Here is a 27,881-nt window from a genome sequence, read left to right as displayed (position 1 = left end):
AAGCACCCAGTAAACGCTTGGGTTTGGTTTTACCTCCCTTTGTGAAAAGAATTGAAAATACTATAAAACTGAAAGTGTCTGCAGTTTTTTCCCCCCAATTTTGAAGTATTTTTCTTTAACTTAAATAAATGTTATTTGTCAAGGTTCCCCTCACTCCAAGATGGAGATTTCATGCCACAGGTGAGGGCTATGCATAATTTATAAGGGATTGAACTTTTTGTTGGACGCTGCCACCTGCAGCCCCATGGATTTTAGGATATTTGGATTAGATGTCTCCTCCTGCCTCTGCTTCTTGGAAACCAAAACTGTTACAGAAATGCCTTTTTATTTTTAACCTGAAAGAGAGTAGGTTTAGGTGGGATATAGGACAGGAGTTGTTCCCTGTGAGGGTGGGCAGGCCCTGGCACAGGGTGCCCAGAGCAGCTGTGGCTGCCCCTGGATCCCTGGCAGTGCCCAAGGCCAGGCTGGACAGGGCTTGGAGCAGCCTGGGACAGGGGAAGGTGTCCCTGCCATGGCAGGGGTGGGATGGAATGGCTTTAATGTCCCTTCCAACCCAACCCATTCCCTGGTTCTGTGACCCAGAGTGCTGTGGCTCTGGGGAAGGAGTCAGTCTGTCCCTGGCAGTGTGTGGGGACAGAAGCAGCTCCCTTAGCTGGGAGGACAGTTTTGGAGGACAGAAGCAGCTCCCTTTGCTCCAGCTCTGCAATCCCCTCCTCTGTGCCCTGCTGGGCCTGGGAGCTCAGCACAAGCTGTAGTGCTCCATGAAGGGATGTGTGGAGGAAAGGTCTTGGAAAAGATCTTGGAAAGGATCAACAGAGAGGGGAAAAATAAAATGAAATGTGAGTTGTTCAGCTGTTGAGGTAAAAATGAAAGTTGAGCAATAAAACCTCCTTTTTTGACAGGTTACCCATGCTGGGTGGGAGAGGTTGGGATATTACATTCCAGGCCAACTCTGCAGAGCATGGATATAGAGGAGGGGCTGTGGAATGACTGGGAGATTTTCTCCTTCCCTCTCCACACCAGACACCCAGACACAGTGGGAATTCCTGGTGGGCAGTTCTGCAGCCTTCAGGCTGCTCCTTCCTTGCTGGAAAGGCTGAGGGAGCCGGGGCTGCTCAGGCTGGAGAGGAGCCCCAGCTGAGAGGGGCCCTCAGGCCTGGCTGTCCCTGTGTGCAGGGAGGGGCAGAGCAGGGCCCAGGCTCTGCTCCAGGCCCAGCAGCGGCACCAGAGCCACGGGCAGGGCCTGAGCCCAGCACTGCCCCTGCCCAGGAGGCACAACTTGTGCCCTGGGCAGTGCCCAGCCCTGAGCAGGCTGCCCAGGGAGGGGCTGGAGTCTCCCTCAGCACTGGGGATCCTGCAGAGCCCTGTGCACACAATGCTGTGCCCTGTGCTCGGGGATGGCCCTGCCTGAGCACGGAGGTGCCACCAGGGACCCTCTGGGCCCCGCACAGCCTGGCCCAGCCTGGGGTTCTGGCACAAGCTGGCATAATGTGCCATCCTGGCCTGGGGAGAGTGTCCACCGCCACCCCCAGCTGCAGGACATTCAGTGCCCCAGTCTGGCTGCCAGCAGGGAGGTTTGGTGACACCTTTGATGCCCTGACAGGAAGATCCTGAGCAGGTCCATCCCCAAGGCCTGGCAGTGCCACTGCACCAGCTGGTGCCTCTGAGCCCAGGTGTCAGTGTCACATTAATCCCCGGATCAAACAATCAGCTGCTGCCTGATTCCCTTCACATCCAGTTAAATATGTGCATAACTTCAGGGAGGTCTGACCCTGAGCCGTGGTGGTTTAGGATCTGCAATGAGTGCTGTGTGCAGGGTGAGGGGCAGGAGCAGCTCTCCAGGCATTCCTTCCAGCAGCAGCTCTGTTGGAAGCCAGCTTTGCCAGGTCAGGCAAAAGGTGCTTTTAGAAAAAGGGAAATGAAGAGGGAAGAGGTTACTTGGAATTCCATCTGTTTCCCCAGAATAGCGTATAAAACAGCCCCACATCAGGGCAGAGCCAAGGGTTGGGGTCTCAAGCACTGGTCCACAGCACCACTGTTCAACAGATTTTTAAAATTTTTCATGTAAAAGAAATTTTATGAAGTTAAATTGAAATATTCTGGCAAATTTGTAGTGTGGGAATAAGGAGATGGGTTCTCATCTCCCTGCCTTACACATTCCAAGGAAGGTTCACGTTGGATAGTAGGAAAAAATTTCTTCACTGGAAGAGTGGTTAAACACTGGCAGTGGCTGCCCAGGGCAGTGGTGGAGTCCCCATCCCCGGAAGGGTTCAAAAGACAAGAGGATGCAGCACTTTGTGGTGTGCTTTAGTGTGCATGGGGGTCAGAGCTTGGACTTGATGATCTCTGGAGGCCTTTTCCAACTTTAATGGTTCAGTGATTCTATAAAAGGAACAAAAGGAAATTGTAAGTTGAGTTGTAGAGCTCCCTGGTGGAAGGTAATGTTAGGGTAGCTTAGAAGGGTTCACAGGATTATTAGATGTTTACAGAAATAATAAAAAAGTTATCACAGTTCTGCCAGGTGGGATATCAGTTTGCCAGAGGAAGAAGCCCTGAAGGTTCCTCATGTGAACCAGCCTCGTGGTGGGAGGGCTGGGAGAGGTTTCCTTGTGTGTGGGCTGGGGCTGAGTGAGAGGCTCCCATTGTCCCACTGCATCTGCAGCTGGCAGGAGTGAGGAGCAGATCCCAGATGGAATGGACACTGATGCTCTGCACCACTTGTGAGCTCTGATTCCTGATTTCTGCTGAAGTGTGGTGGGTTTGCTGTACTGACACCCATGGGTGCCTTCTGCAGAGAGAACAGGAAGGTGAAGCACTGCTGGTGAATGGTACAAATTGTTTATAAAGAGCTGCTTTGCTGGGAAGCAGCTGCTGCCAGCGTGGGGCTGGCAGGGGTGACCACCCCAGTTCCTTCCCAGTGCTGAGGGTGCAGTGGGGCCCCGGGGCTGGGCAGGGGTGAGCCACACACCCCAAATGTCCCAGCTGACAGCTGAGCAAACTGCAGAGCTCCCAGCTGGGGGTGGTGATATTGGCCCTGAGGATTAGCACAGCAGGTAGCTGTGCTGGCACAGGGCAGGGTTTGGGCTGAGGGGTAAGTACACATTCTTTTATTATTGCAGCTAATGGGAATCTGCCAGCCTTTGAGGCACAGAAAGGCTCACTGGCCACCTGTGAGCTAATCACAAAGATTTGCCTCATTCTGTATTTCAGCTCACTTGGAGCCTGTAATCTAATTTCCAAACAGAGATGAGAAGAGTGAACAATTCATTTTCTGCTTTACATGGCTGTGCTGGTAAACTTTTAATCCTTTTAGAATTACAGTTCCCTGTCACATGGAGGCAACACCACACAGTCCTGTTCATGAGGCTGGAGGCTTTGGATTCACCATTGCTGGATAATAATTAGCCTCAGCAGCAAGGCACAACATGAATTAAAATTAAAGTGAGGAGCACAGGACATTTTTCAAATGCTATTATGAATCATACACAGGCTAATGAATCCAGTTTGGATAGAAAATCCCCATATTTGGGGCCATCCTCAGTCTCAGATATCACACCCTGATGTCGGTGTCCTCTTGCATGTGGGACACTGCTGTGCCAGTCCTGTGTCCTGCCAGCTCATTAACACATCCCAGGGACAGTGTGGGGCACAGCTGACTTTAATCTTCATTGCCTGCCATTTATTGTGGACATTCAGGCTATGAGTGAGGCTGTGGGCTGAGCTGAGCTGGAGGTGCTGTGGTGGCTGTGAGCCCAGTGCTCATTCCTGCTGCTGTGTTTGGGACATGCTCAGCCCCCCAGACAGCTCTTCCTTCACAGCAAGACCACCCTGCCCTGCTGCTCTGCTGTGCTCACTATGGACAGGCCAGCTGGTGTGTCCTGAGGGTGGGCACTGCTCGTGGTGATGTGCAGAGGCACTTTGACAGGGTGGTTTTAGTGATCTGTGTGGGCAGGGCACAGAGGATCCACAACTCTGGGGTCGAACACCTCAGCTGGAGCTTCCCTGAAGATGTCTGCCTCAGGAGTGAAGAGTGGCTCACAGGGACCATCACACTGACTTTGTACCTTTGCTTGAATTTTGCTTTCAGACAATTTGCAAAGAGCTGGGTGCTGCTGAACACGTATAATTAACACATTTAATGTGACAATTTGTTGACCAGAAACAATAAAATCTCATTTCTGCACTTGTTGGTACAACCCAGACCAGAAGAATCCTTCCTGGGCAGTGGGAGCAAAGGGCTGGATGAGCCCTGGCACAGCTGCCCAGGGCAGAGGTGGAGTCACCAGCCCTGGAGGGAGTTAAAAGGTATCCAGATCTGGCATGTGGGGACATGGGTTAGTGGTGGCCTTGGCAGGGTTGGACTCAGTGATCTTAGAGAGCTTTTCCAACCTTAACAACTCTGTAATTCTCTAACATCAACCCTAATTCTCTAACATCGGTATTTTTCTCTGCAGCATTGGAAACTGAAGGAAAGTCGTGCCAAGCATGAGAACAGTGTAAAGTGACCCTGATGTGGGAGCTGGGATGTGGAAGCTCAGCAAAGTTTCCTTGAGCTGAAATATTTATAATTGAAAATGGGAATTCTCATGGTGCTGAGCTCCATCTTAGTGTTAGCAAGTGGTTTTAATCTCTCTGCTTATATTGGCATCATGCCTTTAAAATCAGAAATTCTTTGGCTGTAAAGATCAAATCCACAGAGGAGCCAGGGCTGTGTGGCTGGTGAGCTGGGGGTGTGACACCTCTCAGGGGGAATAGATGTATTATTTTGCTGGATAAACATATCACACACATCCTTGTGGTCCTTGGTGTATTCAGCTGAGCTGTCAGGTTCCATTTGATCAGTGTTCACAGGGTTATACCTTTCAGGCTGCTTTTGAAAGCTGCTTTTGTTCAAGCTCATTCAGGTAATCCTGTCACACACAAGTGGGATGAGCAGATGTCATGGGCATTTCAGGGAATATTGTGGATCTGTAGCCAAGGCAAATCAATAAGTGGGAGATGCTATTGATAAACTCAAGATATTTTCCTCTCCTTGTCCTCTGATGAGGTTAACCCTGTGCTGAGGTGATGTTCCTGTTGATAATTGGAGAAAATTATCCAGCCTTGCAGTGTTTTCTGGTTTTAATTGATTATTGTCCTGTATTGTCACCTCATTTACTCTGGGCAGGTTTGAAGTGCTCCCACCCTTGTGCTCTGCCCATGAGGGGTCACAGGGTGCTCTTGTGACAGCCAAAAGAGGAGAGAGGGAGGCAGAGAGGGGCTGATGGAGGGACAGGACTCAGGGAGTGGCTTCCCACTGCCAGAGGGCAGGGATGGATGGGATATTGGGGAGAAATTCCACCCTGTGAGGGTGGGCACAGGGTGCCCAGAGCAGCTGGGGCTGCCCCTGGAGCCCTGGCAGTGCCCAAGGCCAGGCTGGACAGTGGGAGGTGTCCCTGCCATGGCAGGGGTGGGATGGGATGGGCTTTGAGGTCCCTCCCATCTCAACCCATTCTGGGATTCTATAACTCTTGAGATTTAGGTGCATTAAAAGCCCCTGGTTTTGCCACAATCCTGGCAGAAACTCCCAGGTGTTTGGGTCTAAGGCAGCTTTGAGCAGAGATCAGGAGCAGAGCTCATGGTTGGGCAGGTGGGATTTGTGTCCTGGCTCCAAGGTTTGTGCAGCACTTTGGGAAGAGCCTTGTGCTGCTGCTGGAGGGGTGGGAGGCACAGCCTGGCCTCATAGGGGCCTTCTGTGTCTGGGTGTGTTTTAGAAGGATTGCCATGAGAAAACCTGAATGTCTTTGATTAAAATGCAGAATTGAAATAGGAAGGTGAAACTCTTTGATCACAAACCCATTATTGGTAAAGAATATTCCCCAGTGACTGTCAGCATCACTTCCCACCTGGGAAGTTTTCCAGCCCCTTTGGGAGCCCCTTCAGTCATCCCTCAGGACCTGGCTGTGGAATACTTTGGGGCTGTGTAGTTAATGATGTCATTTATTGATTCCCAGCTGGATGGGTTAGGAAGTCAAGAGATTTTATTGGAAGTAAACCTTTGGCTGTGTGTGTTGAAGCAGGATTGAGTTCTTGCAGGGTCTGTGAGTGTGTTACACCTGTCTGCAGTTCCTTCTTATTTACTAAAGCGCCGGGATTCCTGACAGACAGGTGTTTGGATATTCCCTTTCCTTCCCTCTAGAAAGCTTTATCCCATTCCTTTGTACTAAATCAAGAGGTGCTTTAAAAAAATGCAATAAGTGCTGTCATATGCTCCCAGTGTACAGCTATAGGAGTTACATTTATGGAGAGTGTTCTCTTTAACAGCTGGATGAAATAAATGGTGTAATGTGCAGCACTGGAGAACTCTGCACTCTCAAATCAAGGCCAGAAGCAGCTCAATGACTGAAGAATTGTCAGCATCTTGTGCAATCCCACTAAGTGCTTCTTTTCATTGATCTGCAACTTCACTGTTGACAATTAAATCCCTTTCAGTGCAGAGGATAAACATTTTTAACAGGAGGTAGCAAAATCTTTTGTCCTGAATGATTTTCTTCTCTGTTTTATAATTAAGTACAAAGTGTGTCACCAGCCTTGCTGTTCACTTGTGCTAATACCTGCTCACTGTGGAGTAATTGCTATCAGCAGATGACAGAACTGCAAGGAGCTGTGCTTTCCAAGGCATGTTCTTCATTTGCATAATCAAATGCTTTGTTAGTGTCCTTGGAAATTAGGATGAAAGATGACTGTGTGCTAAAAATGATAAATTGTTTTTAGCAAATTATGTGTATCCAGTACAACAGCTGAGCTGCTCTGGGGCCTGTTTGATGTGTGCTGGCTGCTGCAGCCACAGCCTCCTCCCTGTGGCAGGAGCAGCTCCTGGCACCTGCCTTCCCCATCAGATACTGCCCTGACCAACGTCTCATCAATATGAAATGGACAATCAGGGCTGCAATCTCATTAATTATTTCAAGCCTTGTAAAGTGCTTGTAAAGAGCTGGTGGGCTGTGGGGTAGATGCATTCCAGGACTCCAGAGATATCCTGGGGGTTTGTATGGGTTGTGACAGTTTGTACCAGCTCCTCACTTATCCATGGTAAAGCTGGAGAAAATGGGTTTGAAAGATCTGGGTTTTTATCTTGCATTAAGAAGTTTGGAGAAAAATTGAGTTAGGCAGATACAGGGTGTCAAGAGTTCAACTTACCAAAGCAGTGAAAGAAAATTAATACTAATGATGGGATAAAATATTTCTTTGTTAGGCTGAATGCTCAGTCACAAAGATAATGCTGCAGAACACTGAAAACTCCTACAATTTCCCCACTTGTGCAGTAAGGACTTTGAACTTAATCCTAAACTTTCCTCTCAGGAAAGTGAAAAATTTAGTGCTGGTTCTGAGTTGAGTTCTGAAGTTGCCTGAGGCTAGGCGTGGAGGCTGAATCTGGATGCAGGCAGGAGGAGGAGTGACACAGGATGAGGTACAGCCTTGTTTCTGGATGGCATCCAGACCTGGCTGGCTCACACCTGGACACAGAAAAGTTGGATGGTTTTGCATTTGGGATAAAAGTTTTGCCACTGTGAGTTTGACATGGTCCTGCAGTGGTGTCCCTGAGGGGATTTCATTTCCTAGGCCCAGGGATGATGCCCAGGACACTTGGGACTGGCCAGGCTGGGGGTGGCCATGGCACTCAAACCCTGTGCTGGCTCTTGGCACCTCCTGTGCTCTTTGGTGCTCTTGGACCCATCTGCAAACACCTTGGCCAGGCACAATGAGGGGGTTCTGCATTGATGATTCTCTGGGAATGTCACATCTGGCAATTCCAACAGGGTCTTTTGTCAGTGGAGAGCAGTTGGGCTGTTCCTGTGGCTGTGATGTTCCCAATGGCCACCCTGGCCAACCTTGGCCTCTTTGGGACCATGGAGATGGGACACAGGAGCCAGAACACAAAGTTTGGGTCAGATTTTAGTGATTTGCACATTAGAAAGAGAGACAGTGATGGAAAGCTGCATATTGCCTGTATTTATTACACAAATCCATGTTTCCAGAGGGAAGTGTTTGCTGAGTCTCTCTGGGTCACCTGGGTTACCTACAGGTATCCCCACGGTGGCCTTGGCTGCTCCCTGGTGTCATGATAGTCACATACACAGCAGGGTCATGTGGAGGGCTCTGGAGTTCTGTGTGTTTGAGTGAAAAACAGAGGAATTTGAGATTTAAGGTACATCAAAGGGCACAGGAATGGAAGATAGTGAAAGCAGCATTTCCTGTCTGGGAAATGCCAATGTTTCTCAGTCCTCAGCATCAAATTCTGGCTTTATTCCTTTTTTAGTGGAAGACTGGCTGTTGGTGGATGCAGTATCAACCCAGTGGAAAAAGGGGAGCCTGTGTCAGCATGGAAGTTACATCACAAGTCACTGCCCTTCTGAATCCCAGTGCAGTAATTCCAGTTTATCCAAAGCAGAGTGTGGAGGCAGCCAGCAAGTGGAGTTAGCTTGGTGCTTGCTTAGCTGTTGGGTGGAGATGAATTCCTCTGATGATAAACAGCCTCAGAAAGTTGGGTTGTCAGTGTCATAGTGGCATTAAGGGTTTTTTCCCCCAGAGTAGGAAAAGAGCAATCTTGTCTGTGTGACCTTGAAGTGCTGTTGATGGGGCCTGGAGCCCTCCTCATGGAACCTGTGATTGGTGGTGTTTATCACTGAGGGGGGATTTCAGCTCTCCAAATAAATGCAGTGGGCTGGAGAATTGGTTCTGAATTATCCCTCATGGTTCTCAGCAGGGAGAGGTGGGCTGGGACTCCTGCACAGCTGGGCTGGGGCACAGTGTGGGTGCACTGGTGTCACACAGGAGAGGCAGAACCCACGGGCATGGCAGCTGGGAGAGTGGGAATAACATTTATATTACTGCAGGCAGCATCTCCCCAGGGCAGACTCACAGGATAGCACTCAGGGCTGGGCACTGGGGATGTGAGCAGCAGCAGCAAGGAACACCCAGGGGACCGGGGCATCCCCAGCCCTTTTCTCCTGGGGAGGAGGAGCAGATCCCAGCTCTGAGCTTTGCTGAATAAATGTGACACACGAGAGAGGCTAAAGGAAAGAAAGGATTTAATGAATGCACTGACACCAAGGTGTTCCCTGTAGGTTTGGAAGTATCACCTCTGCAGGATTTCCAGACCACCTGCTAGAGCCATGTTCTGGGGCACTGCTGGTGACAAGCCTGAGTCCTCAAAGCCATTGTGTAAAAACCCCAATGAACCCAAAAACTTGTAACTCCTATACCCATAAGGACTGGGAACAGCCATTGTGTAAAAAAACCCAACAAACCCAAAAACTTGTAACTCCTATAACCATAAGGACTGGGAACATAGATCCACCTATTCCTGAACAAACTGTTGCTCATTTCTCTCCTCCTGGGGGATCTGCCTTGACATATGGGTTGATCACACTCTAACTTGTAATAATGTTTGATCAAAGAGGATTGATCCAAAGAGTTAATGCAAGCAAAGTTTCCTTTACCTAGAACCTGCAGTTTATTGCAGTGACATAGACCTTAGGCATATGGCAGAGTAATTGTTTTTATCCCTCTGGAGTCCCACTCTTACCCTCGTAATCATCCCATCCAAGTTGATGGAGGAGCCTCTCTGCCAGTCACAGGTATTCCAGGAGTGAATAAAGGAGGTCCTCATCAAATAAGCCTGTTTACCTTTTTCCTCTCTTTCTTGCTTCCTTTTCTTCCTCTTTACCTCCCTTCTGCTTCCCTTTGTCTCCTTTTTCCCCACCTCCTGTCTGCCAACCTACGAAAATCCTCTGCTTTATCAGGCTTTTCACCCTTGCACTGGGTCTGTAAAACATTTAGTGAGTGAGTCCTGGTGTGGTTTGGTTTTGATATGTTAATGAAATTAAACTCAAATCATGTCATGTTTGTGACACATGGCTGCCAGGCTGCCTCCAGGGATGTGATGGCAGGCAAACATGTGCCCAGGCCATGGGCTGGCAGAGTTCACTCCCCATACTTTGAATTTCATTCCTTTACTTCAGGATTTGCACAAAGGAGCTGTCAACAATTTTCTCTGAATGGATATTCTTTCATTATGCATTTAGTAATTTTTCCCCTTAAAACTGGCAGAAGGAGGAGTAAAGTTGTCTTATCTTAGAGATATCTAGAACACTGGACACTTTTTAAATTCTAAGCTTGTCCCAAGCCCCTCCAAACCTTGCATGTTTCCTTTGGGCCGTGTTTCTGTAGTTGCTAAAGGTGTAAGTCCAGCTGTTCCAAGCTGTCGTGCAGTATCACCCTAAAAGGGTTCCTGATCCTCCACCTGCAAGGCTGCACCTTTCCCAGTCTCCTGTCAGCAACATTCCCCTGATTTGTTCCAAGGCGTGCCATGGATCAGATCCACACTGGCAGAAGGTCTGGGGAGCAGTTCCAACAGGAAATTGCTGTGGAGCCCCAGTCAGCAAAATTCCTATGTACAGATGTTAAAATTATATTCATTATTATTAAAGAGTTGGGAAATAGAAGTAAGTCACTCCATGATCAGCCAAACTAAAAAAGCCTGGGCTGCTGCTAGTGTGTGTTCTAAAGTTCAGATCTTGTGTCATGGGGAAGGGCCTGGAGCCCCAGGAGCAGCTGAGGGAGCTGGGCAGGGGCTCAGCCTGGAGCAAAGGAGGCTCAGGGGGCCCTTGTGGCTCTGCACAGCTCCTGCCAGGAGGGCACAGCCGGGGGGTCGGGCTGTGCTCCAGGGAACAGGGACAGGAGCAGAGGGAACGGCCTCAGGCTGGGCCAGGGCAGCTCAGGGGGGACAGCAGCAGGAATTTCCCCATGGAAAGGGGGCTCAGCACTGCCAGGGGCTGCCCAGGGCAGTGGTGCAGTCAACAGCCATGGAAGTGTTCAAAAAACATGGGGATGTGATACTTGAGGACATGATTTAATGGTGAACATGGTGAGGGATTGGACTTGGTGGATCTTTTCCAACGTTAGCCATTCAGTGAGAAGCACGGAGCTCCTGTGGTGGTGGCTCCCTCAGAGGGTCAGTTCCCTCAGCTTGCTCCCTCAGTGAGGGATTATGATGAGTAACAACAATGGGGAACAGCACCCCTAAACAGGGTCTGTCTTCTCTGCCACGTGTTTTATTTTGAGGAGAGTTACTGGGGCAGATGGATTTGATTCAGTTTCACGTTACCTGGATGGTTCTTGATGGAAACTAAATGGGGAGTGTGAGTTGCCCAGCAGTGGCTTTGGGTTGGCCTGTCTGTGTCATGTTTAACCATTTTCTCTCTCTGTTCTTGTTGCAGATAAAGAGGTGGGAGTTGGCGCACTTGCTGACAATGACGACTCTGGTGCTAGGGGCCCAGCTGTCCCCAAAATATCAGGACTAGAAAGGAGCCAAGAGAAAAGCCAGGACAGCAGCAAAGACCCAATACTTGAGCCTGTGGTGCCTAAAGACCCCCGTCCTCAGGTGACACCGCCGCCGCTGGAGCCGCCTGCCGAGGGCCGCTGCCCCAGCCCCGCGCTCGCCTCACGCCCCGAGGCTCCGGCCCCAGCGCCCGCCCCGGCCGTGCCGGTGCCCCCGGCCCCCGAGGAGCCCGGCCGCCCTCCTGCCGGCCAGCACTCCGGCCAGCATTCCGGCCAGCATTCCGGCCCTCCCTGCGGCCAGCACTCCGGCCAGCCCTCCGGCCCGCCCCCGGCCGGCCCGCACCCGCCGCGGCCGCAGTCGCCGCTGCCCCCGGCGCACCCGGCCCTGCCCGCCGTGCAGCCCCATCCCCAGAGCCTCTCGCAGCCGCTCTCTGCCTACAACAGCAGCAGCTTGAGCCTCAACAGCTTAAGGTAGGTGCACAGAGAGGGGTCTGGGGTGCTGGGCTGAGCCTGAGGGGGAATTGGACAAAGAAGGGACAGCACAGCCCATCACATCCCTGGGAAATACAGGGCACTTGGTGCATTTAACCTTGATTCCTCTCCTGAGATAAGCCAGGATCACTCTCTGTGACCCGGTGATCCCATAAACTAGTATTTTAAGTTCATTTGCTTTGGATTTTTTCCCTGCCATACTTGGGTTTTTGGAGGGAATTCTACACAGTTATGTAGATTGGGGAAGCAAAGCCCAGTTCCTGCACTGGGCTGCTCACTGAAGGCTGACAGTTTTGCCCTCCCATCCCTGTAAATACCTGTTTTCTCCAAGCCCTGCCATGCCCAAGGGCAGGGAGCCCAGGAGCCCCTCGATTGAGGTGCAGCTGGTGACAGCCCAGCACCAGCAGTCACACACCAGGCACTTCCCAGCTCCCTGTTTTCCTGCCCTGCTGACACCTTGCAGGCTTCAGTGTTTTGCTCTCACCTGTCCACGGTGAGATCAGCCTCACCTTTTATCTGTGGATGACAGAGATGAGCAGTGAGATTTAGCACCATGTGCACAGGAACCTGTGATGTCCCCGTGAGTCAGGGATCTCAGGTTTCCCCTACTCTAAGCTGGGTTGCCATTCTCCAAATCAAGCTCCCAGCAGGCAGGTGTGACCTTCAAGACCTGGGGAAGTAGCGCTGTGGTTGCTTCATGGTTTGACTAAAGACTGGGAGGTGTTTAAGACCTGGATTTATTTTTAACCAAGCTGGTACTGCTTGTCTTTAAAAGTCACTGCAGTAGAAGCATGTTGTTACTTGAAATGAAGACAAGGAGAATTAAGCCTTCCATGAATGTATTTTAAATACTCATTAGTAGGAAATGAAACCTGAAAATTTGCAGCCAGTGTAATCACAAATAGTTCTTTTGTTGACTCGTCTTATCTCATTTTATTGTGGGGTAGAGAGGGACATTACCTGTACAATAGGTACAAATCTGTTGTTGCCTTCTCAACTTCATTTCACATTTTCTGTGGTCTTTCATCTTAGTAATTCACTTTTTAAAAAATTAAATTTTATTAATGCAGTAATTTTGAGCTTCATTTGCCTGAAAACATGAACCAGGAGCAGTCATATAGAAAGGACCTGATAATTAAGTCATGAATGCCTAGGGCTGATTACTCCTTTGTGCTGTTGTGGGACAATACAGCACAGGAGAGCACAGCTCAGTGTGTGGGGACCACAGGAAGTAAAAGATACCCGAACAGGTGTTGGAGAAGGGGTAGGACTGGAAATGGTAACTGGGCTTCGTAACACTGTGTTTGACATGCTGAGGTTGTGTGGTGTGTGTGGCTGTTCTCTGCCCTGACAGCTCCTCCTCTCCTTACAGCAGCAGCAGGAGCAGCACCCCCGCCAAGAGCCAGGCGCCTCCCCCGCACATCTCGCACCACCCGTCGGCGTCGCCGTTCCCGCTGTCCCTGGCCAGCCCCAGCCCCCTGCACAGCTTCCCCCCGGCCCTGCAGCCCCCCGCACACCCACACCACCCCAATATGTTTGCCCCTCCCACGGCTCTGCCCCCGCCACCCCCGCTGACCTCAGGGACGCTGCAGGTTCCAGGACACCCGGCTGGGAGCACTTACTCAGGTGAGAGCCGTGAGGGTTCAGCTCTGAACTCAGCTCTGGGTTTGGTCAGAATACCCAAATTTGGGGTTTGGGCCTTGTGGTGGGGAGAGGCTGTACTGACTGTGAAGACAGTGATGGCAATGCCAAGCAGACACCCAGGCACAGCCAGGGACTTGCCCTCTGCCCCAGGAGTGATTGCTTTGGGAGGGCTGTGGTTCTCCCAGGTTTGTTCTGTACAATCCACAGTGAAATACTGCTGAGTTCATGAGGTGCCCACCTGGAATCTGTGCCCCCCCCCCAGCAAAGGTCTTCATGCAGTTGTGGTGTGTGCCTAGCAGACAGGAGGGGCTTCAGAGAGGGTCTGTGCTGGCCAAGCTCACAGCAGTGCTGGGCTCAGGTGTGTTCAGAAGGTTTAGGTTGGGGGGACCTTAAAACCCATCCAGTGCCATGGCAGGAATGCCTTCTGCTGGTCCAGGCTGCTCTAAGCCCCATCCAGCCTGGCCTTGGGCACTGCCAGCTGCTCTGGGCACCCTGTGCCAGGGCCTGACCAGGTCACTGAGGGGAAGAAAATGGAGCATTTGTGTAGTGTCATTTAGTGTCCATGCATCAGGATGCTCCTGTGAGCAGCAGCCACTTGTTAGCTCACTCCAGCTTGCTCGTCCACCCTCACCTATTCAGGACTGTGTCTATGTCCATAAATGCTCAGAGAAATGTGAAAACAGGCTTGGTGAGAGGGGAAATGGAAACTTTGTAATGTTTCAGGCCTTTGGGATCTGGTGGAAGACCTGCGGGGGCTTTCTTACCCTGTCCTGTGTCATGATTATCCACAGACAGCAAAGGAAGTGGCACAAGGCCTGGAAAAGCCCCAGAGCTTGGGGGAGTTGTTTTATTGTTTTATTGTTTGTTTTCCCCTGCACTCAGCACTGGTGAGGCCACACCTCAAGTGCTGTGTCCAGTTTGGGCCCCTGAATTTAGGAAGGACATGGAGGGGCTGGAGCATGTCCAGAGAAGGGCAGCAAGACTGGTGAGGGGTCTGGAACACAAACCCTGTGAGGAGGGGCTGAGGGAGCTGGGGGTGTTTATCCTGGAGAGGAGGAGGCTCAGGGCAGACCCCATCACTCTCTGCAAGGCCCCGACAGGAGGGTGCAGCCAGGGGGGCTCAGGCTCTGCTCCCAGGGAACAGCGACAGGATGAGAGCACCCAGCCTTCAGCTGCACCAGGGGAAGTTTAGGCTGGACATTAGGAAAAAAATCTTCACAGAAAGGGTGATTGGGCATAGGAAGGGGCTGCCCAGGGAGGTGGTGGAGTCTCTGTCCTTGGAGGTGTTATAAAAGGACTGGATGTGGCACTCAGTGCCATGGTGTGGTGTGGGAACTCAGCACATCACTCCAGATGTCCAGAGTTACTGAGACAACCCTTGGGGGGGCTCGGAAATCCTGGAATGTTGCCAGAAGTGCTTGGTGGTTGGATTTTGACCCTGCACAGGATGTGCCACCTGTATGAGCACAAGAGAATCACTTGGGGATAAGAGGTGTAAGAATTAAGTGTTCACAGGGTGAAAATACAGGTTTTGGGATTTTGGTACAGGGGGGTTGTAGGAGACAAGATGGAGGAATTAGGGCGTGTCTTGTCCTTCTTCTTTCTTCTTCTTGTCATCCATCTTCTGTGGTGATGTTGGCACTTTGGGATTGGTTCATGTTAAATGTGCACTTGTTAATAAGGGTAAAAGGTATTGGAAGGTAAAGGTAAATATGATGTACGTAGTTCTTAGTATAAAAATAGATGACCGCCCAGTGGGAGGTCAGTGTGCCCTTGGCTGCCTTGCTGGTCAGCCCTCTGTCAGGCTGGGAGAAAACTTTGTAGATAAGAGATAATAAACAATATTGAAGACTGAAAATGCGAAGAGTGCAGACTCGTCCTTTGGAGCGCGGGCTGTGCCAAGGCCATCCTACGTATGACCAGGCAGAGACAAAAGGCCGGACCGGTCAGTCTGGGTGCCAGGCTGCTGTTGGGTCCCAGGTTGGACTCTGTGATCTCCAAGTTCATTTCCAAGCCCATAAACCCTGTCCCTCTGTGCTTCTGTGTTTCAGAGCAAGACCTCCTGCGGCAGGAGCTGAACACGCGGTTCCTGGCCTCGCAGAGCGCCGACCGCGGCGCCTCGCTGGGCCCGCCGCCCTACCTGAGGACAGAGTTCCACCAGCACCAGCACCAGCACCAGCACACACACCAACACACCCACCAGCACACCTTCACGCCCTTCCCCCACGCCATCCCTCCCACTGCCATCATGCCGACGCCAGCACCGCCCATGGTGCGTACCCCAGGCAGAAATGTGAGGATAAGTAGAGCACAACTCTATTCTTTGTTACAAAAGTATTGTGGAGAATTTGCCAGGTTGTGGGGAAGGGCTCCTGTGCTGCCCAGGGGTGTCTGGGTAGGAGAGGCAGGGCTGTCCCTCTGTCACAGTATGAGGTTCAGGTGGCAGCACAGGACCAAGGGATGAGGCTCTGGCCAGTCCTGCCTAGAGTGTTTGCTCCTCCTTTGTCCTGTCCTGAAAAGATCTTGATTTACTTTGAAGAAAGAAAAAAACCCAAACAATTTCATTGGAAACTAATTTTCTGCATATTTTTTTTCCTCTCTGTTGGTTGCCAAATAATAGAGAAGTTGTCTTCTATTTTGCCAACAGAAGTAAAGCAAGGAAATATAAAGTAACTAGTTTGTGCTTTGATCCCTTTGCAGTTTGACAAATATCCTACAAAAGTTGACCCCTTCTACCGTCACAGTGTGAGTTTTATTGCTCTGTTTCCAACTGACTTCACTGCTTTTCTGTGGTGGGTTGGGATCACCACTCAATCAATGGCACAGTGTCAAATCTCTCCCTAATCATCACTCCAGGATTTACCATTACCGTCCTTGGTTGCTTTGGCTTTTGAAGGCTTGCATTCATGGTGCTTGTTTCTGATAAAGATGCAGTATCAGCTTTTCCAATCAAAAGATCTCTTGCTCACACACCATTTGGATCCAGGTTTGATGTGAAAAGATGAGATAGAAGGGCTGACTGTTCCATGGTTCAGGAGAGAGCAGTGATTCCATCACAGTGTTTCACTTGTGCCACAAACCCTTGGGCTGATATTTTTGCTAAGGAACTTAAAATGAACTGACAAACTATGAGACAAATCCTTCAGGGATAGATAATCTAATAGTTTTCCCAATCTATCATATTTTGTTTGATAAAATCTGAAAACCTGTCATCTTATTCAGATTTCAAAGGCTCATCTGATCCACTGGGTTATGTTTTGAAAGCTCTGTGTGATGACAGCAACATGAATCCAGCTATGCACTAGATGTGTTTACCTAAGCTACCAAAAATGTTACTTAGTGAGATGAACTGATTTTTAAAATTCCAGTTTTATGTAAAGCTTTTGCTGTTAAGGATTTGAATCCACTGATTGGTTTGCTGCTGAACCCTGGGTTGTATTTTCTTCATCCTATTGGCAGAGGCAGGTGTCTGGCAAGAGTTTCTTAATCCAAGAGCAATATTTTGATGAGAGAAGGAGTACTGCATCAGCACTCAGAAATCTGCAGAGCATTTGGCTTTATGTGTTGGTTTTGCTTAGAAGTGGAACTGGGCAAAAAAAACTGGTTAAGACAATGTCTGGATTAAACACATGGCCTGCTCACAGCCTGTCCTGCCCCTGAGCAGTCCTCTCCATGTCTGGCCCTTCATTTGAGGAGCTGGGACTCAGTGTTTGCAGGCTCACAGCTCCAGGAACACTGGGCAGACATTGCCACCTCCACTCCAAAGGGCACTGCTGCTCACCTGCACCAGTGTTCATTGCACTCTGATTTGCTGAGCTTCACAGGGCTCCAGGAGATTGATCAGTGTGGCCTGTGGATCTCATCAGGAACACAGAATAGGGAGATAGTGCATGGATTTTAGACAAATCAAGCACAGAAGTTGGCAGTGTAGAATAGGATGCATTGCAGAAGTCTCCAGCTGTATCTGCTGTTCACATTCAGTCCAATAATCTCAGAAATCTGGGAGCTACCTGGATTGCAAAGGTTATGGCCTCACCCCTGTAAGGTCAGGAGAGCTCCATGCTGTGCTCCCTTAGCCAGGGAGCTGAGCTGGGGCAAGGCAGGGACCTGGGCTCTCCTGCCTTCCCTGGGGAGAGGTTTGTCCTTGGGAAGGGGCTGCCCCTGATCAGCACTGTGGGACAGCTGCTCCCAGGGGATGCTGTGGTGCCTGCACTGGGGCAACAGGCTGTCTGTGACCCCAGCAAGGCCAGCTGGGTGTCCCTTGGTCCCTGCCCAGTGAGCCAGGCCAGCCCAGCTGGGTGTCCCCTGTCCCTGCCCAGTGAGCGAGGCCAGCCCAGCTGGGTGTCCCCTGTCCCTGCCCAGTGAGCCAGGCCAGCCCAGCTGGGTGTCCCCTGTCCCTGCCCAGTGAGCCAGCCCAGCTGGGTGTCCCCTGTCCCTCCCCTGGGACTGGTCAGGGCACAGGGAATGGGAGCTGTCCCTTAGCAGGGTTTGGGGCTCACCCACAGGGCAGGAGAAATACAAATACTGTCAGAATGTGGCACTTCCACAGAGCTGTTCTAGGGACAAGAGCTCCCACTGTAGATCCACACCTGGAGCTCAGATCCCTTAAAGCTGAGTGTGGGTGAACTTTGTAGAACAGGGTCTGCTTGAGACTTAAAATCCATCTACTTTAGAACAGGGAGTGTAGCTCACATAGAAGCTAATGTTGAGTTTTAAATCAGTGTTATTTCTTCTCTTTTAGCACAGTGAGGCTTTGCTTTCACCTGCAGCTGCTGCCAGGTCTAGTTTAGCATCACATACACCTGGCCAAGGTGGTCACTGCATGTTTCCCCAGGGAAAACTAGAAGGGAAAACTGCTGCTCAAAAAAGAAGGAATTCTTGGGAAGAAGGAAGCATTTGACTATGAAATGTGAATTCTGAAAGCTGGAGGAATTTAACTGATACAAATTAATCACAGAGATAAACTATTTATATTTTATTAATAATTCTGACCTTGAGGAAAGGTCACATTTAATTAACTTACCACTTGTTATAAAACTGAGGAAAGAATTCCTTATTATTAGTCATAGCCAATAGAATATGAAGTATTACATCTTTTGCCATCACTTAGAATTAGTCCATTACACAGAGAATTAAAGACAGACGACACTGGAGAATTTCAAGCACATTTTACTCATTAAAAGTTATTGTAAATGAGGACAAATGTCTCTTAATGGTTTCTCAAATGTCTACAGTTCAGTATCAAATAATCTCAAAATGTTTTCTGCACCATTGGATGGAGCAGGTCCAAATTAAATAGAATTAAAAACAACAGCAGCAACAGGAACGGAGGCTCAATACTAGCCTTTTAAACTGAGAAAATCTTCTGATACCTCTGAAATGTTTTCTCAGCTTTCAGTAAATACAATATGGATAAATGGCATGGCAAGATAAGCTAGTGGAAGGAAAAATTATGAAGAGAAGCACAAGTGTGTGCCTGGCATATCCAAATCCATCACAACTTTGTGGTACTGTTTTACTCTGGGATGGGATTTGCTCAGTGTTTTCCCACCCCTCATGTCCAGTCTTTGACTTTGCCCAGTCCTGCTTCTGTTCAATTGGCCATTAACTCATTTATTTTGATCTTAAAAGTAGCACACAGTAGTTTGACTTTGCTCAGCCGTGGTCAGAGGGGAATTGGTGTCAGCCAGAGAACCCTGTTAGGTTTTAGGGTGGCAATTCCAGTGGAGCTGGATCCTCTCCTAGATCCATCCCTTCCAAGAGCCATCCCCTTCTAGATCCATCCCCTCCTAGATCCATCCCCTCCTAGATCCATCCCCTCCTAGATCCATCCCTCCTAGATCCATCCCCTCTGAGATCCCTCCCCTCCTAGATCCATTCCCTCCTAGATCTATCCCCTCTGAGATCCATCCCTTCCTAAACCCATCCCCTCCCAGATCCATCCCTCCTAGATCCATCCCCTCTGAGATCCAGAGGTTTCACACCAAGAATGGGTTTGGAGTGTGATGTTTTGAATCCCTAACTCCCACCAGGAAGCAGTTTGGTGTGTGCTAGCAGCATTTTCATGGAACTGGGAGAGTTTTTTGTCAGAACAAGAGCCAAAGGTTCACCAGCAGAGCACAGAGATGGGCAGATTGGGATGTGATGGTTTATCATGGAATCACAGAGTGGGTTGGGCTGGAAGGGATGTTAAAAACCATCTCTTCCACCCCTCCCATGGCAGGGATGCCTTCCTCTATCCCAGGCTGCTCCAAGCCCCATCCAGCCTGGCCTTGGGCACTGCCAGTGATCCAGGGGCAGCCCCAGCTGCTCTGGGCACCCTGTGCCAGGGCCTGCCCACCCTCCCAGGGAACAATTTATTTGTTTAATAATAAGCAAATTAAGGGAAACCTGCTTATTTTCCTTGTCTGCATTAGCACAGAGCAGCATCTCATTTGTTCCCAAATTCCCTTAGGACAGAGCCCTGGGCTCAGGGAGGTCAGTGGAGGTGGGCACATTTTTGTGCTGAGCATTCTCTCTTTACAAAAAACTCCCATCCATTTCTGGGAGGTTCTGCCTTAACATTTTGTTTAAATACTAATCTTTAACAAATCAGATTGTCTGTCTGCTAATATTAGATGTGGCAGGATATCCTCTCAGACAGACTAATGAAGTAAGAATTGTGCATATTTTCCTCATTTCCTACAGATACCATTAAAATCCCAACCTACTAATGGAGTTTTAATGATACAATATCCTTAGAACTCGTAAGGGTTTTTCCACTTAAACAGGAGATTTCTGAGCCTCATTCTGCTCAGGATTCTTCCTTTTCTCTTGAAACAAGTCACAGACTGAAACCATTTAAAACCTCTCTCCAATTTAAAAATTAATAATTGAGGAACAAATGTCTCCCTTATGCTGTGCTGGCCTGAGGCAGGTACAGGTTGCTGGCTGTCTGATTTTGGAACTGCTTTTAAGCTCTAAACCTCATGACATCTGTGAACATCCCATCGACTGCTTTAACTAACATTGTTGCAATGAGATCACTTCAATGCTTCTCAGTTTTCTCCATGTAACATTTTCCTACTATTCTGCAGGAATGCTCTCTGTGTCCTCCTCAGCTGCCTGTGCTGCTGGTGACCCAGCACTGATGTTTTTCTCTTTCTGTTGCAGCTGTTTCACTCCTATCCTCCAGCTGTATCAGGTATTCCTCCCATGATCCCTCCCACCGGCCCCTTTGGCTCGCTGCAAGGAGCTTTCCAACCCAAGGTAAGGCAGGAATTACCTGGGACTGCTCAGGGCAGGGCTGGGCTTAGCAAGGGGTTCACATTCTGGAGAGGCTGAGCTCTGATTTACAGCTTCATTCCACAGGGGACAATTCTTTTTTTCCAGATTTACCACAAAGAGAAGTTATTTCTCATTAGGTTCAGATATATATACAAACATTTCTTTTTAATTATTTATATAAAGGCATGGTTAACTTTAGAAGCAATATAATTAGTTCTGAGATAGTGTGCATTAATGAAAGGTCATGTAATAATCAGAATTTTAAGAAATGGTGCTCATTCTTGTTTACTCATTTCCATAATTACCTCCCAGCTCCAACACAGTGCAGAGCACTGATTTGGCTGTCCTCATGGGTGATAACTGGGGGAGAGAAATGTGGCAAGTTCAGGGCTTTTCTCTTTTGTTTTTATGGAGTCACTCTTTATTTGTCAGTGGGAAGAAGTCAGTCTGTAGTCTTTGCAGCTAGACTGAAAGCAGGAGTGGAATTTCTGCAGAGGAGACACCTTCTTCCTTAAATTGGCCCATCCACTCTAATGACTGAATATGTAAATTGCAGTTCATTAGTGAGATTCTTGTCTGTATGGTAATCAGACTGTTAACAACTCTCTTACTTAATTGTCAGTTATGCTGGAGCTGATTTCTATTTTCTTCATTTTGACATAGGAACAAGCTCTGTCTAAATGTAGGGGTGTTGGGTTGGTTTTTTTTTTATTTTTGTTTGGGTTCCCCCCCCCCCCACACAAAACTGCATTTTATTAACTGACTATTAACATTCAAATAATGGGAAGGTCTTTAATTTTTTGCAAGTGGATGTTTTCCTGATGCCCATATTGTGGCAGTCCCTGTGGATGGAGTTGAGGTCCTGGTGCAGTGTTGCTCTGTGTGCTGAGTGCATCACTGATAATCAGCAGAGCAGGGTCTGTGTCCTCCACATGCTGCTTTTGATGCTGTGTCATAAATGTGCTCCTAATCAGGTTTTTCACATTAGAAGATTTTCCAGTTTAAACAGTCACTGTTCCCTCAGTGGTTTTGATTAAACTAATGGGAAGTTGGTGAATAATCAAAGTGTGGATATGGAGATGATAACACTCATATTACTGAGTGGATTATAATGGTTCTCCTTTCCTTTATAAAAAGTTTATCTCTATTGCTTAGACAATGTAATGATAAAGAACTATTGTTTTGCACATTCTGTTGCTTGTAGGCATTGTTACTGGTGTGCAGCTCATTAATGTTGTCTCTCCTTGTGGAATTTCCAGACTTCCAATCCTATTGATGTTGCAGCCAGACCTGGAACGGTCCCACATACCCTTCTACAGAAGGATCCACGGGTCTGTAAAAACTGCTTTCTTTTTCTCAAGTAAATCTGTTCCTCCTGAAAACCTTGAATGCTAGAGCTGCCATCTTGAGAAAGTCCAAATTAACACCCTTTAAACCAAAGCTGTTTGAGCTGTTTCATCAGGGAGGGCTGCAGAAATTCTCTGGGAACATTTAAAACACCCCTGTGCACTGGCAGAGCTCTGTCCTTGCTGGCAGCTCTCCCCCCAGGCCCAGGGGTAAAGGCATAAAAGTCCAACTCAATGTAGAAAATGTACAAACCTCCCCAAGATTTGTGTTTGCACTCTGTAATTGTTTTTAATGTGGGTAATGACAGCTATTCCCTGGGTTACTGTAGCATTGATTGCCCCAGTGAAATACGGATGCACTTTATTGATCACTTGGTGCCTCTGGATTTCTGAGTTTCAGGGGATGTGAGCAGCATTTATTGCCTCAGCACTGTCCCTCTGCCCAAGGGTTGTTGGTGTGTTTGAATTGATGGCCATTATTTCCATGAGGAACTTCACACTCAAATATTTTTAGCAGAACTCTCAGACAAAAGCATTGCGGAGCTCTCCCTAAAATTCTGAGTTGGGGCATGGCTGAACCTCCAGAGCTGCTGTCTTTGTGTTGGGCTGAGTTCCAGTACCTTGGGTTGCTGAGCCGTGGAGCTGAGGCTGAGCTTTACACCAAGAGGAACCACATTTCTGTTTGTTTGTCTAAGTGCAGAGATAACCAGAACCTCCCATCAGGAAGTCATTTAGCTTTATGTTCCCTTTCAACTGGGAGTGAATTTCGATTATTTCAAGATGATGCATTGTGCCATCACTGCGTCTGCTAAGTACCTTCTGCACCTATAAATCTCCCTTAGTATTGCATTTCAAAACAGAAAATCCAAAACAAACGAGCAGTACCCAATAAATTGAATTATTTCCCAGCATTTATTGATGAAATATGAGCAAAAAAAGGGGAATAAGAAAATAACCTACTCCAAAAAAAAACCCCCTAACAGGCCACATCAAAAATAAAAATGAGAAAATTGGGTTTTTTATGGGCCCTGTTTACCAACATCTGTTTCAGTGTGCTGATAATTAAGGCAAAGCCCATTTATGGCAGAGAACAGCTTGGGGGGCGGTGAGGCGCAAGGCCATGACCTTGGCTCGTGGGTGGCACAGTGCTGGTGTGCAGGGCATGGCTCACACCCCATCCCAGCCCTGGGACTGAGCCCTGGCACAGTGCTGGTGTGCAGGGCATGGCTCACACCCCATCCCAGCCCCTCTGTGGGACTGAGCTCTGGCACAGTGCTGGTGTGCAGGGCATGGCTCACACCCCATCCCAGCCCCTCTGTGGGATCGAGCCCTGTCCATTACCCAGCCTTGCCATGAGCTGAGGAGCTCTGAAAGATGAGAGCAGGAGTTTGCCCAAAGGACAGATCTGTGCCTCCATCAGTGCAGTTAACCAGCCATTTCTGCAGCATTAAATCAACAAATTGCTGCTGCTGCCAGGGGCCAGAGCTCTGTGTGAGCCTGCTGGAGCTGCCATCACCACTCAGGTGCCACAGCCAGGGGGAGGGGACAGCACAGAGATGGAGGCTCAGGACTAATTATTATCCAAAAGGGCTTCATTTGAAAGTAAAATTCTAACATTTTAATTTAGTCTCTTAATGAAGCAATACAGATTTGTTAATTAGAGCAATTGTTTGAGTGACAGGCGTGTAACCAAGCTGTCATTTCTTCTTCACAGTTGACAGATCCGTTCAGGCCCATGTTGAGGGTAAGAAATCTTCCTGTGCTCCTGTTTGTCAAGCTTGGCTCAGTCCCACCAGGTTGCAGCACAGAATAATTCCAAATGAGAGCTGCCAAGTGTCACCTGGGCAGTTCTGCCCTGTTTTGGGGAGAGCACAGGCACTCCTGCAGCTCCTGATCACTCAAGGACAAGGCAGAGTTTCACAGTTGGAAGTTTTGCTCTTCTCATGCAACCCCTCACATGAATACTTGAGCTTAAATATTGCTGACCCTTCCATTATGGTTTCCTGAGACAAATCCTAGAGATCCTGGCAGTGATTCCCTGTTATTTCTCTGCACTCTGAAGGAGTTTGCTGTATTATTTTACTATGTGTTTTCTGTGTTACTCAGTTTAAGATGTCCCACACAGGTATCTCACTGTCCACTGTAGATAGACAATCCCCTTCAAATACAAAATATTTTAAAAATAAGGATCTAAAGATCCAGTTCATCACTCATCCAAAAGGGAGTTTTGTTAATTTTTCAGCACATTCAAGAAGAAGATCCAGATTTTGCTTTAGTGAACTTACTAAATCACTAGCACAGTTTTTGCAAATTAACAAAAGGCTTGAGTTTAGGGTAGTATGTCTGTGAGACAGAGTTTTTTTTTTTTTTTTTAATGATTTAATTATTGGTTGATACCCAGCTAGAACTAGAAGGCTGACCACGTGCCATGGTTTGTGAAACACTAATTCACAAGTAGCTTAAGGTGACTTAAATTCCTGTGATAAGTTTTGACTCCACAGGAGTCATTACCTGTGTAGGTAACTACAGACCCCTAAGTAACAAAATTGAAGAAAGTATCTCTCAAATGAGTCTTTTTGAGACAGTTTCCAGCTGTGCTGGAAGTGGAATACAAACTCAACAGGAGGGCTAACAAGCACTCTGGTTCCTGCCTCCCTCTCTCCTCCCTGTGACTTGGGGGGACAGGGAGGATGCAAAGACCCCCCCAAACAGGGTGAATTGAGTGACCTCCATTGTTCTCAGCACATTTATGAGCTGAAACCTTGGGGGGACAGACCAGCAATTACATGAGGGAGTCAGATGAATTTTGAAAACCAGAGTGACCTTTTAAACCACTTCCATTTTCATCTTTTGGTGGAAATGCCAGTTGTGGAAATGACCTGAGTGTGCAGCTGTGAGCAGTCCAGCTGTGCAGGGCAGCTGCTCACAGGGACACAGCTTTCAGCAGCACAGTGGCATCAGAGGATTACAGGAGTGTGTCCAGCTGGAGATTCCTGGGTACCCAGAAAAATTCCCTAGCAAGGGACAAGTCTTTCCAGTTCTGGTTTTGCAGGAGGATGGAGAGGGAACCCTTTGCTTTCAGTTGTTTTGGTGTGGGGATCCCCCAGACCAAACCAGACAGGGCTCAGGGTCTGTTTTCTTCTAGAAATAGAATAAAGCATCTCAGGTTTTTGAAAGTTACTGATTCATGTCTTGTTTTTCCAGAAACCTGGCAAGTGGTGTGCCATGCACGTTCACATCGCCTGGCAGATCTACCATCACCAACAGAAGGTCAAGGTCAGTGCCTGGGAAGCCTGACTGGGGTGGGGGGCACAGAGCAGAGCTCAGAGAGGAAGGGCTGGCTGTCACCTGGGCACTTCTGTGCCATGGCCAGTGCCTTGGTAAAGGCACACACATGGCATTGAGCAGAAGCCTTCTTTCTGAGGGTTGGGTGAAAAGCTGAAGGCAGAGTCCCAGCAGTGTCTGGGATGTGCTGGAGCAAGGACAGCAGGGTAAGAGCTCCAGCTCTGTAGCTAGGAGGGAGGAAATGGAGGTAAACTACAAGCTGGCCTCCTCCTCTCCTCTCCTCTCCTCTCCTCTCCTCTCCTCTCCTCTCCTCTCCTCTCCTCTCCTCTCCTCTCCTCTCCTCTCCTCTCCTCTCCTCTCCTCTCCTCTCCTCTCCTCTCCTCTCCTCTCCTCTCCTCTCCTCTCCTCTCCTCTCCTCTCCTCTCCTCTCCTCTCCTCTCCTCTCCTCTCCTCTCCTCTCCTCTCCTCTCCTCTCCTCTCCTCTCCTCTCCTCTCCTCTCCTCTCCTCTCCTCTCTTTTTCTTCTTTTTCTCTCTCCCTCTTTCCCCCTCTCTCTCTCTTTCTTTCTCTTTCTCCCTTCCCTTCCCTTCCCTTCCCTTCCCTTCCCTTCCCTTCCCTTCCCTTCCCTTCCCTTCCCTTCCCTTCCCTTCCCTTCCCTTCCCTTCCCTTCCCTTCCCTTCCCTTCCCTTCCCTTCCCTTCCCTTCCCTTCCCTTCCCTTCCCTTCCCTTCCCTTCCCTTCCCCTCCCTTCCCACTGAGGACACAAATGTATCAAGTGGAGACCCTTGGCATGTGTATCTATTTCCTCTTATGAATGTTGAGGGGCAGGAGAGGGTGCAGGAAGTGCAGGAAGCCTGTCCTGTCCCTAGGATGCTGTACCAGGATACACAGGCTCCCCTCAGCCTTCCTTCACATCCCTCTTGGCTGGAGGGTGGCACCTGGGTGTGCCCAGGCTGCCCAGGCAGGCACAGCCTCTCAGGGATGTTGTGTTATCAGACACTGCCTCACTGCACTGAAGGTCAGGGATGGAAGTCCTGTCTTAGTTATTTTTCAAGCTCTGAGACTTCAAGGGTGAAGGCCATGAGCAGTTTTCCATTCTCACTGTGACTGAATTGCTATTGCACATGGACTCTGGGAAAGTTTCTTTCCCTTCATGGTATTTTCACTGTACCCATCACTTTAAGATCTTGTGATGCTCCCACAGTTTTTCAGTAAGTCAGGAATGGTTGCTGTTCTTCACTGCTCATACTTCAGGAATCAATAGCTTGTATTAGAAACTAAAATTACCAGGGAATCCTTAGCACTTTGCAGTTTGTGTGTGCACTTGAATTGTGTAGGGTAGTGCTATAAGAATATGAAGATGTTGAACAGCTATGAAAACCTGCAGCTAATAGAGTTTAAAAATAACCCTTTTAAACAAGGTTGACAGGTTAATTTGCTGCAGTAGACATATCTCTCTTCTCTGCTTCCTTATGTTTCCCCTGCTAGTGATCTTCATTCATCTTCCCATTATCAAAAAAGACAAGATTATAGACCTAGAGAGTTATATGTCCTTTTTTTTTATTTTATTGAAAAGGTACTTTCTTGAAATGAAATTATTATTCCCATGCTATCTGTGTCCTTTGAATCTTCCTTGATTTGATATTCAGAGAGAGGTCAAACCAGTATATTTATAACTCACAGTAAATGCCATTTTCACGCAGCCATTTCTTTTACCTCATACTTTTTCACCTTGCATGTTAAAAAAAAAAAGCAAGAATAAAGCCCAGAAGCACATGAAAGGATGTTGCTCGAGTTTTTGAGGCTGTGCATGATGATATTTTCAGGAATAATTGAGAAGTGTGTCTAGTCAGTAAGGAGAGTTTGGGTGTCCCTGGATACACAGGAACTGTGTCCCCCTCCTGACGTGACCACAAAGGTGAATCTCTTTCCAAAAGCTCACACAGGACAATTTCTCCTTCTCCTTACTCACTACCATGGTTGTGAAGGTGCCTTTTCTTCTGCACAAGCTGCAGGTGCTGCCTGAGCACAGAGCAGGGAATCAAAGGGGCTGGTTTCCAGTTTGAATGCAGTGCCACAGGACTGCTGCCAGTAATGATCTGCCCAGTAATTGCTTGCAGAGGGCAGCAGCAGGCACTGAAGGAGCAGGCACAATGGGAAACTTTAAAACACAACCTTCCTGACCTCAGGAAAAATTGCATGCAGCTGTGGATGCTGTTTGGCTGCCTGTGCCTCTGCTGCAAGACCTGAGTAACCTCTGCACACCTCAGGGATTCAACAGGGCTGCACAGCAGTCAGGGCACAGAGCACATTTACACCCTCCTTACACTGCCCACTGCTCAGGAGAGGATTTATGCTCCATAATTGGGCCTCTCTCCTTTAGGAAGGGCCTTACAGCCTGATCTAAGGGCAGTGCAGACATTTACATTGATTTTTGTGGGCAGCACGCTCAGGTGTTACACATTTTCTGGAAATACATTAGGAAGGATTGGCATCCAGGGGCTGCTCTCCTGAACAGCAGCTGGGGA

The 27,881-nt window shown here is 48.6% G+C and overlaps 1 protein-coding gene across 2 annotated transcripts in view; it reads left to right on the top strand.

Annotated features, from left to right (window-relative positions):
• The window catches only part of AUTS2 (activator of transcription and developmental regulator AUTS2), an 803,165-nt gene that overhangs the window by 762,079 nt on the left and 13,205 nt on the right, over positions 1 to 27,881 (top strand). Inside the window, exons 7-15 of one of the 2 annotated variants that reach the window (XM_058817762.1) lie at positions 11,262 to 11,524; positions 11,600 to 11,793; positions 13,187 to 13,440; positions 15,510 to 15,730; positions 16,159 to 16,203; positions 20,611 to 20,706; positions 21,984 to 22,055; positions 23,785 to 23,814; positions 25,275 to 25,346. In XM_058817762.1, the coding sequence (XP_058673745.1) occupies positions 11,262 to 11,524; positions 11,600 to 11,793; positions 13,187 to 13,440; positions 15,510 to 15,730; positions 16,159 to 16,203; positions 20,611 to 20,706; positions 21,984 to 22,055; positions 23,785 to 23,814; positions 25,275 to 25,346 (1,247 nt within the window). The remainder of the gene's footprint in view (positions 1 to 11,261; positions 11,525 to 11,599; positions 11,794 to 13,186; positions 13,441 to 15,509; positions 15,731 to 16,158; positions 16,204 to 20,610; positions 20,707 to 21,983; positions 22,056 to 23,784; positions 23,815 to 25,274; positions 25,347 to 27,881) is intronic. The other variant, XM_058817763.1, reaches the window with a different exon arrangement.

The sequence above is a fragment of the Ammospiza caudacuta genome, chromosome 20 (assembly GCF_027887145.1).
Source record: "Ammospiza caudacuta isolate bAmmCau1 chromosome 20, bAmmCau1.pri, whole genome shotgun sequence".
Classification (NCBI taxonomy): domain Eukaryota; kingdom Metazoa; phylum Chordata; class Aves; order Passeriformes; family Passerellidae; genus Ammospiza; species Ammospiza caudacuta.
This window is presented reverse-complemented; position numbering and strand designations above follow the sequence as displayed.